A 10,497-nucleotide genomic window follows, 5' to 3' on the forward strand; every position below is an offset into this window, starting at 1 on the left:
GGGGACGGGGCATCCACAACCTCTCTGGGCAGCCTGTTCCAGCACCTCACCACTCTCATAGCAAAGAACTTCCCCTGGACATCCAACTTAAATCTTCCCTCTATCAACTTAAAATCATTTTCCCTTCGTCCTGCTGTTATCTATCCTTTCAAAGAGTTGACTCCCCTCCTGATTATAGGCTCCCTTTAGGTACTGAAAGGCTGCAATGAGGTCACCCCGCAGCCTTCTTTTCTCCAGACTGAACAAGATCAGCGCCTTCAGCCTGTCTTTGTAATTGTACCACCAGCCATTCCCTAAAACAAGAAAGTAGAGCAGCACAGTGACAAGTCATGGGAACAGGGGCATCCCTTGCCAGCCTGGAAATTGGTATTTGGGAGTAGCAGGCTGCAGAAATACCCAAGTTTGGTTCCACCTCAAGCCAGTGTACTTACCAGAAGCTAAAATCTGCACTTGGATGTGAAGTACCAATAGCTGAGGTGCTGAGCAGGTTCTAAAGTTGCTCCTAATGAGAGACCTGGGGTCTCTCTTCCCCTGTGCTGCTGTGTGCATTGTGGTATCTCCCAGTGCCTTATTGTCATCTCCTTGTCCTCACTACAGGGCTCTTTGTAATGGAGCACCACAGCTTGCCAGATGTGAAGTCATCTTTAATGACTCCAGACCATCTGGGAGGGATCGAATTTGATCTCCAGCTGCTATGGAGTGCTCAGACTTTCGACTCTCCCTATCAGCTCTGGAGGGCAACCAGTTCTTATAACAGGTGAGGACCACAGGCTCAGCTCTTCAGGCCGTCTTTTTTATTACTGTTTCAGTCTTTTCCTTAATCTATGTTCCTTGCACTGAGGATCAAATTAAACATTGTCAATCAAATTTGTTCCTCCTGCACCTGCTAAATGAGTGTTTCTAGAGTTTGGGTTAGATCTTACTATGAACCCTCCTTGCTCCACTAATTTGGAAAATGTGGATGATAGGCAACTGTATCAGGGCGTGGAACGGTCTGGAGTTTGGTTTGATGATGATGGTGTCTCCTGTCTGTTCTCAGGAAGGACTACTCTGGAGAGTACACAATCCTCTTAATTCCTTGTACTGTGCAGCCTACGCAGCCATGGATAGAGCCTGGAGACAAGCCTCTGCCCTGTACAGCTCATGCTCCTGAGCGGTAAGGAGTCACCATTTTCACCTCTGAACCCAGTTTTGGGTTATTTGCATGGTCCCAGGAAGCAGGGGATGCACCACAAGAGCAGGAAGGGAAGGGCCGTAACCACCCTTATGGGCTCTCAGCCAAGCGGTTTTCAGCCGTGGGGCTGCAGAAACCTGGGTAATTGTCAGAAAGCCTTAGGTGGTTGTGTGGAGCACAATACTGTTACTTGAAAACCCAGCAGGGTGAGAGGCAACAGGCAAGCTTAGGCTGAATACTGCTGTAGTATAGTCTCCTGGGCTATGAAAGCAGAATGGGAAAATGGTAAAGCAGATGTAACTGTGTGTCATCAGCATGTAACTTCAGATGCATCTAAACTAAATTTCTCCCATTCCCTTTCTGTCTCAATATAGGTTTTTGATCCCGATTGCCTTCCAGCAGACAAACCGCCCAGTTCCTGTTGTCTACTCCCTAAACACAGAGTTTCAGCTCTGTAACAATGAGAAGGTGTTTCTGATGGATCCCACCAAGTCCGAAATGTCTCTGGCAGAAATGGATTACAAAGGGGCTTTTTCAAAAGGTATGATTTTTTTCTTGTTCCTTTTGTATTGAATGTTTCTGTTTTCAGAACTTTGGTTTCTTTGAAAAAAGAAGGTATAAGTCAGACTTGGCTTTGCCTCTTGTACAGCAACAACTGGTACTTTGAGCATGTCACAAGAATGTGCTCATGGCAGGGTATTCTGTCATGACAAGATACCCTGTGCACATGGACATGTACAAAAGCACAGCTGCTTGTAGTGGGAAGTGTGTGGCTCTAACAGAGGTTCTCTTGTTGAACTTTTTGTTATCTCTTCCTTGATGTACTTTGGAGAGTTTAACCTCCCAATCTCCTCAGGGCAAATCCTGTATGGCCGTGTGCTCTGGAATCCTGAACAAAACCTAAATGCTGCTTACAAACTGCAGCTGGAGAAAGTCTACCTGTGCACCGGCAAGGATGGCTATGTGCCCTTCTTTGACCCAACAGGAACTGTCTATAATGAGGGGCCTCAGTATGGCTGTATTCAACCCAACAAACACCTGAAACACAGATTTCTCCTCTTGGTAAGTTTTCTGCTCTGGACAAAACCATAATGTGGGGCATTAGGTGCAGTCATGTCTGAATAAGTCTGGTCTCTTTAGCCCCTTGCTAACCTAACAGATGGGGAACTAAATGATGTGTCAGCTTGCGGGGAGAAGCTGCACATCAGGGAGTTCAGAAGAAGAGTAAGAGGTTCTTACCGAAATAATGTGCTTGCAGTGCTGTCCTCTGCTTCTGCTTTGGATGCTCTGTCTACAAAGGGATGAGAAGTGAAATGCTGCGGTTTTTTGGTAGTACTAGGCAGACAGGTCCAAGCTGCAAACACAAAGCCAAATCTTCCTCAGTCTTAAACCATGAGTATTTCTTAGTCTAAAGCAAAAGAAAACAAATGAGGAAAAAAGAAAAAAGAAAAAAAAAACAAAACACAAAACCCACATATACCAAGGTTTTAAAAATTCTCTTGATCTCCGTTTGTGCTGTGGCATAGGCAGCATACAAAGGGAGATCTATTTACGAGCTGCACAGCATTCCCCTTCATTGCTATGGCATGCTCTCAAGGTGCATTCAGCTCTAATTACAAGCTTTCAAATTAACGTTTGCCAGCATCCTCACTGGCAGCCTTAGTGCTATTAGTTCATCTAGTGTGCATGCCAGCATGAGCTGGCTGTTTTTTTTCCTGATGCTCCACTCTACAAACCTACTATTGAACTGCTCAGTGCTAAAACAGTATGAAGTGCCTAAACATCATGCAGGTTAGAAATACGTCCCATGCAGAAACATAATGATTTAAAAAAAAGTACATGTGTGTGTATGTGGAACTTGGACCTTTAGATTTAATTTCTGGTGTTACTGAGACACTCAGCTTATGGCTTCCCTTTGGAAAGGTGTGCAGAAATGTCAGGCTGAGCTTTAAAATGCCCCGATGTGTTAGAATTTGTTTTTAAAACAATAATGAGCAATTTTAAGAAAATTGTGCCCACGCATGAGCAAGTGTTTCTGAGTAGGAAATGACATCTTCTAAGGGAATATTTAATTTGAGAGGAGGAAGCCTTGGGATATAAAGTGAGATGAGCTCAGGGAGAGACAACATCAGCTCTGGCAAAAGGAAGCAGAGACACTTCCTTTACAGTATCACTGAAGCAGCTCTTGAAAGCCACCTGGTTATTCAGGTGCACAGTGTTGATGGCATGCACTCTTGCTCTGATTTTCAGGACCGAAACCAACCAGAAGTCACAGATAAGTATTTCCATGATGTGCCTTTTGATGCCCACTTTGCCTCTGAACTGTCTGAGTTTCACTCAGTAAGCAGCATGCCTGGTGTGGATGGATTTACTCTCAAGGTGGATGCTCTCTACAAGGTATGTACCAAGCGATGTCCATAGACCAGAACTAAGTCCTCTATTAGCTAGCTCAGAGCACTCCGCACCCCTTCCCACTGGCAGGGCCAGGAGAGCTCAGGTTGTGATTCCCCTCCCTGCTCAGAGGCCGTCTTTAGGACAAAACTTGGAGGAGGCAGGCAGACCACAGCAGGAATTGCCACAGTGGGAGAGACACAAAGGAAACTCTCAATCGAAGGCAGCTATGTAGATCCTGATTTGCCAGTTTTTTCATCCCTCCCCAATGAGGCCCTCTTTTTAGCCTACCTAGCAACCTCCATGGGCTTAAGTCACTTCTTGGCATTCCTAGGGTCACACCATAAATTAAAAAAGGAAACAGTTCAGAATCAAACTCCTGCACAGGAAAATGGAGATGAAGAATATGTTCTGGTAGTTAGGATTTTTTTCAGAGCACTCAGTGAACAGTTAAAATACAGGTTGGCAATGTTCTCCATTAATCATTACAACTGCCAAAGACAGGCAAGAAGACTGAACTTAGTGATAAGTATTGGTGCAGGTGCTTATGCTGCATATTTTTGCTGATATCTGCATGACTCAAAAAAAAAAAAGGAAAAAAAAATGCATCCAGTTCTGTCTTTACCTAACAAAATCATTTTATCTGACTTCCTGTATGCACATACTCCCTTCCTCACAGGTGGAAGCTGGACATCAGTGGTACCTTCAAGTTATCTACATAATAGGCCCAGAGAGCATTGCAGGGCCTCGTGTTCAGCGATCCCTTACTCACCACTTGAAGCGTGGCCGCAGGGACCTGGTTGACGGTGATGGCAGGCTGATGCTGGATGACTCCTTAATCTATGACAATGAGGGTGATCAGGTCAAGAACGGCACCAACATGAAGTCACTGATCTTGGAGATGGAGGAAGCTGTGGTTGCAGCCTCCTTATCGCAGACAGGTGCTTCCCTTGGGAGTGCATTTGCTGCTGTCATGCTGCTGTTGCTGGTGCTTTTGGGAGTCTGCCTTGTCACCAGGAAGTGCCGGATGCTGCGGAGGAAGAGAGAGGCTGTTCGAGCTGCCCCACAGGAGCACCCTCTGAACACTAAGGTGGAGCTGCCCAAGGGCACAGAGAAGGCAGTGAACAGCCAGTACTGCACCGTGAGGAACATCAATATACTGAGGGAAACAGCAGGCATCTCCAGTGTCAAAAGCAGGAAGGTGAAGCAGGTGAACTTAGAAGTTAAAGTCCACAATAATTTGCACGACGGAACAGAAGTTTAATGGAGCGCATCCTTATGTTTTGTAAAAGCCTTTTATAACTTGTAAAAAGAAAAAAACCCCACAGAAACAAAAACCAAAAGCTAAGTAAGAGTATGCTGGTATTTTTATACTCTCATGAAAAAGGAGGAGCTCTGGCTTTGTGTGATGCACAGCAGCCCAGGCGGTCACTGCTCTGCCTGTAGCTGAACTTCTGCATCACACACAACTGGTCCATCTGATGTTTGAGCAGGGGGGATATACTGCAGGGGCAGAAATGCCCTGGAGAAGGTGACACAGGCCTATGGCAGGGCTGGTTCAGCCCTCACAAGGAGGAGACCACAGTTCCCTGCAGGACTTTGGAGCACTTTTAGTGATCTCTGGGAAACTCAATGTGTTTGTGAATCCACGTTGTTGAGCTTTGAGCACAACAGTGTGTGCGCCAGCAGGATGTGGGAGCAGATTGCCACCTCCCTAGGGAAGAAAGCAAGAGAAGTAATATATCCTCATGTAACATCAGAGGCAGAGTGACTTGATTTGCTTCTTCAAATGAAGCAAAACTACAATACAAGTTGAAACTGCAGCGTCAGTGCTCAATGGGACCTGGGGGTTTGTTCTGCCTGAGCCTTGTGGTGCTGGCAGCTTGGCTGTAGCCCTCTGGGACCTTTGCTACAGTGGTGCTCTCTGGGGTAGTTACGGCAGTTAAGGGACATGAATTGTCACATCTCACGGTGCTACAGAGTAAAGTTTGAATGTGAACCTACCAGAGCGTGACAGCAGTGTTCTTTCCCTGCGCCTCCCTGCCTTCAGCCACCATTTTTTACCTGCTGTCTGGTCCTGGTGGCAGCACAGGTGCCCCTGGCACTCTAAAGCAGCCAGAGCCATGACTGCATGTGGCAGCAGTCCTTGGCCTTGGTTGCTGGGTTGTGGCACAGTGTTATGCAAGCCAGCATCAACCATAGCTGTACGGAGCCCTTGGCCGTGGCCACAGTGCTCCCCAGTGTGAACTCTGCCAGAGGGGCTGCTGTGGGGGTGCCATAGTGGGAGTGGGGAGATGGGGTTCCTAGACTCTCCGGGACACCACTGCCAGTCAGCAGCCACAGTGAGCAGCACCAGGAGTTGATGTCCTATGCCTGCTTAAGGAGCAACACCAAAAAGGTAACAAAGTAACTCAGATGACCATCTCTGCTAAAGCTTCCCTGCAAAAACTCAGCACCGGATCTCCCAGACAGACTAGCCCCTTACCAGATCATCTCTGAAATGAGGATTTTTTACATCACTGATTGGACCTGGGAGGGGTCTGGTGCCCAACACATCCCATAACATACAGAGGCACAGACATGATCCTGAATATATACTGCCTTCAGTAGCTAGGACTTCCGGGTAGTATAGACATTTCCTTTCATCATATAACATACACACACTTGCTTTTCTAGTAGTAATTTAGTAGTAATTTGTAGTGTGTGTGTGTGTGTGTGTGTGTGTACACATATACAAAGTGTATATACTGTGTGTATGAATGTGTGCATCTAGCTGTGTGCCTGTGTACATACGTGCACGTTCGCATGTACACCTGTGTGCGCATCTGTGCATCTGTGGGTGTACCTCTATGCATCTGCATATCTGCGTTCACATGTCTCCATGTATGCTTGTACATGCATTTCTCTGTGGGTGGGAGGTGAGTGCATGTCTGTATCTGCGCGTGTCCATGTGCACATACATGTTTCTGTGCATGTGTTTGTCTGTCTGTGTGTTTATTTGCATCTCTCCATGTGTCTGCAAGTGCATATCCATGGGTGTGCATGCCTGCACATATGCATCTGCATGTCTGTGCTTGTGTGTGTGTGTATCTATGTGAATGTTTGTCTTTCTGGGAGTTCAATGTGTGTGTGTGCAAATGTGTATACGTGTGCTGCATAAGCTTGTAAGCGTGTATATGCAGCGTCACAACACAGGAGCAAATACGTGGTTTAAAAATACCGAATGCTTAGTTAACTGGTTTTGGCTAATTGCTTACTAAATACAAGAAACATCGCATGGATGTTGTTCAATAAGCAGGGGAAACTGAAAACAGTTTGTTCATGTTTCAGCTCTAGTAGTACCTTTTTGCCCAGCTCATCACAATCCCCTTTTTATTTTTTATTTTTTACAGCATGCTGGGCGTCTGACAGGTCATGTATTATTCACTGCATGTGCTTAATACTAATAACATACTTCAACATTGTATAAACATTGAATAATGACCTTATAAATATTGACTTCTCTGTTAAGCTTCAAAGCCTGGCATAAGCAGTGAAGGAAGATCAGAAATCAGACTGTATGCTTGTGTTTTGGCGTAGAAAAGGGTCTCTTGGATAGTCAAAAAGCAATTATTGTCATCTGAAAACTAGTTTGATGCAATATATTCAATATAACTACTGACAGTGTTATAGAAAGATTGGAATTTCAAGCACTAGATGTACAGCTTCTGGGCTTTTGAGAGGTCGTGGAATCATAGAATCACCAAGGTTGGAAAAGACCTCTAAGATTATCCAGTTCAATCATCGACCTATCACCAATAGTTCCCACTAAATCATGTCCCTCAACACAATTTCTGAAGTTCCTTGAACGCCTCCAGGGTTGGTGACTGCACCACCTCCCTGGGCAGCCCATTCCAGCGCCTCACCACTCTTTCGAAAAAGCAGCATTTTCTAATATTGAGGCTGAATCTCCCCGTGCATAACTTGAGGCAATTCCCTCTAGTCCTATCACTGTTACACAGAATCACAAAATGGCCAGTATCATAGAATCATCATAAAACCATAGGATGGATTGGGTTGGAATGGACCTCAAGGATCATGAACCTCCAACCCCCCTGCCACAGGCAGAGCTACCAACCTCCACATTTAATAGGTTGCCAACCAGTAGATCAAGTAATAGACCAGGCTGCCTAGGGCCCATCCAACCTGGCCTTGAACTCCTCCAGGGGCAGGGCATCCACAACCTCTCTGGACAGCCCGTTCCAGCGCTTCATCGCTCAGTGAAAAACTTTCCCCTGACATTCTCATCTAAATCTTCCCTCCTTGAGTTTAAATCCATTTCCTTTTTTCTATCACTTATTTACCCATGTAAAAAGTTGATTTCGCTCATGTTTATAGGCTCACTTTAAATACTGGAAAGGCCATAATGATGTCTCCCCGCAGCTTTCTCTGCTCCAGTCTGAACAAGTCCAGCTCCTTCAGCCCACCTTCATAGGAGAGGTTCTCCAGCCCTCCGATCATCTTCGTGGCTCTCCTCTGGTCCCGTTGTTGATTGTTTTCTGTAATAGTTGTTATCAAAAGTTGAGTGGTCAGATGTAGTCAGCGATTCAACAGTTAAATGCACGGTCAGGGTTGGAAAGTTGATTTCAAATACGTGGGCAGTAACTTAGGGAGTGCACTGTGTGAGTTTTGGTGCATGTAGAGAAATACACGAGATAGACAAATATAAGTAATCATCCTACTGTTGCTCAATTCAAATATAAATAGTTTCACTTACCTTTTGTCATTCAATAGAGAAGCTGAACAAACAGCTGAAAAATGAAGGTTGCTAATACTCTAGTGTTAGTGTTTAGCATTCCGTTTCTTCAGCTGCTTCTTGGGAAGCCTTTAAGCTATTTGTTAGTGTCTCAGCTTGCTAAGTTAACTGCTTATGTTTCAGGAAATTTTCTTTCAGAAAGACAAATTAGGCTGTAAGAAGCTGTTTTGCTAGGAACTGTAAAGAGTGTTCAGTATTCAAAGAACTCATAAACTTCACGTGCACGTGTAGCTCACTACAGATATATTCAAACATCTATAAAATTTGCATTCCATTTTCAAGTACGTTAGTCTTGTGGGTGTAATTATTGCTCGCCTATGTAGCAGGAATTTGTTGGTGATTTTTTTAGTCCATCTAGGCGATACGTTCCTTTCTACAGCTGCTGTGTTCTCTCAAGTTTTATGGTTATTTCAAATAACAGTTATGAGGACTTAGTCGTGAGGAGTTTCTTTGTTGTTCCAACTTCCTGTTTCTGTTACTGTTATTGGATTTTTTCGCTGTTGGTCACTGGTAAATCGTAGCTGTTGAAGACGTAAGGGGCTCTAAGAGTCCACTTCTGATGACTAAATTCTTAGTGGATTTTAATGCCATTTTCTCAAGAATGAGATTGAGCAGCCTTTGATTCTTAAAAGCACTTCCTGTCTGTCACGGATTTTTCAGCTGAATCAGCTGTGCTTTACATTTTGCTTTTAACAGAGGAGCAGGAAATAGCAATCGGAGGTAGACTGAGTAGAATCACAATCCATCGGAAAGCAAAGATGAGCTATGAGATCCTTATTCGTGCTGTCCAACCTCTACAGTGAAGTTAGTTGTTGGATTAGGTTGCTTGCACGCATTTGGCCATGAAACTGTGGTATAAACACTACACAATTAGTATATATTCCAGCTGAGGGACTTAACTCTTGGCTGTGCTCTGAAGATGCTTAGTATGCTGCCGATGACTACTTTGTGTTATTCAAGTTTCCCTAGAAAGACAGAGCTAGAGTTTAAGTACAGTTTTCTGTATGGACAGTAGGTGTTCTATAAGGCAAAGAGTAAATAAAGCCTCTTCATGCAGGCAGACACGGTTTTAATTCTTAGTGGATGCATTTCTGCTACTGTGCTAGCAAAAATACTTGCAGTACCACCATAATCTGTGTGGCTCCGAGAGGCACTACTTTTGTATTTTGGTATTAATTGCACGGGTTTTAGAAATCTGTAACTGAATGAAATTCAGATACATTTTGCATTAGTAAATCTAATTTACCAGATTACCAGGTCAAAAGACAGAAGAAATCTAATTAAAACTTAAGAAAGCTTGTTGGATTTCCTGCACCATAAATGAATTCTTTGAAAATGTTTTCAGTTGACTATGACTGTGATAATTAAATGTTCTTTGTTGGTAATGATTCTAAGAAGCCGAATTCTACTTTGTAGGATCAACTGGCTAACTTTCACCAGCTTACTTCACACCTGCATGCAGCCAGTGAGAAAACAGAATTGGTAAGTAAAACCTAAGCGATGACCTAGTGATTTTTTTTCTTTTTTTAAATCCTATTGGATCCTTAAGGTACAAACCAAAAGAAAGATACCCTTCCAGCATATCTAGTTGGAAAAGAACTTGTGTCACTCAGATTTGTAAGCTTGTCTAGCAACCAGTCAAAAATCAAGAAGCAACGGCTCCCTTCCTGGAGACAGAACACTTAAGTCTTGGTGGTTCAGAGGTTAGCTCTTGATATTATAGCAATTCCTTTTTTTATAAGAAGCCACGTAGGCTCAGAATTTCAGCATGTGGTATTTCAGTCAAACGTTCAAAAATCATCTTCAGTGGGAAAGAAGTTAAATAATGTCTTACCAAGGCTAGCTCTGCCACGTGTTAGCAAGTCCTAGTTTCCTAGTAGACACCAGCATTTTCACAGCTGATCCTTTGAGAGATTTTTGCCTTCTAACAATCTTTAGTTGTATAGACTGAAATTGAGCTTTAGCCCAGGACTTCCAAGAGTGACACAGTTTTGATACTGTAGAAAAACAGGAGGCAAAAGACTTGAAGTTGCTAGCTGAGCAGCTTCCTCTCTGCAAGACACGCTTCCTGTGTGATTATTTTTTTTTTATCCATGTTTGTCCTGGATGCGGTCAGTGTGTAGAGTGAGGAGAAAAA

The 10,497-nt window shown here is 44.0% G+C and overlaps 2 protein-coding genes across 2 annotated transcripts in view; both read left to right on the forward strand.

Moving 5' to 3' along the window:
- Positions 1-10,497, forward strand: part of SCLT1 (sodium channel and clathrin linker 1) — a 42,642-nt gene that overhangs the window by 12,684 nt on the left and 19,461 nt on the right. The window contains exon 9 of the mRNA XM_031553254.1: positions 9,777-9,842. Within this exon, the coding sequence (XP_031409114.1) occupies positions 9,777-9,842 (66 nt within the window). The remainder of the gene's footprint in view (positions 1-9,776; positions 9,843-10,497) is intronic.
- On the forward strand, positions 575-5,568 carry LOC104910552 (extracellular matrix protein FRAS1-like). The gene is made up of 6 exons (XM_010709557.3): positions 575-757; positions 1,040-1,156; positions 1,549-1,715; positions 2,031-2,236; positions 3,425-3,571; positions 4,245-5,568. The coding sequence occupies exons 1-6, from the start codon at positions 609-611 to the stop codon at positions 4,827-4,829; spliced, it is 1,371 nt and encodes a 456-aa protein (XP_010707859.1). The 5' UTR covers positions 575-608; the 3' UTR covers positions 4,830-5,568.

Source organism: Meleagris gallopavo, chromosome 4 (genome assembly GCF_000146605.3).
Source record: "Meleagris gallopavo isolate NT-WF06-2002-E0010 breed Aviagen turkey brand Nicholas breeding stock chromosome 4, Turkey_5.1, whole genome shotgun sequence".
In the NCBI taxonomy this organism is placed as follows: Eukaryota; Metazoa; Chordata; class Aves; order Galliformes; family Phasianidae; genus Meleagris; species Meleagris gallopavo.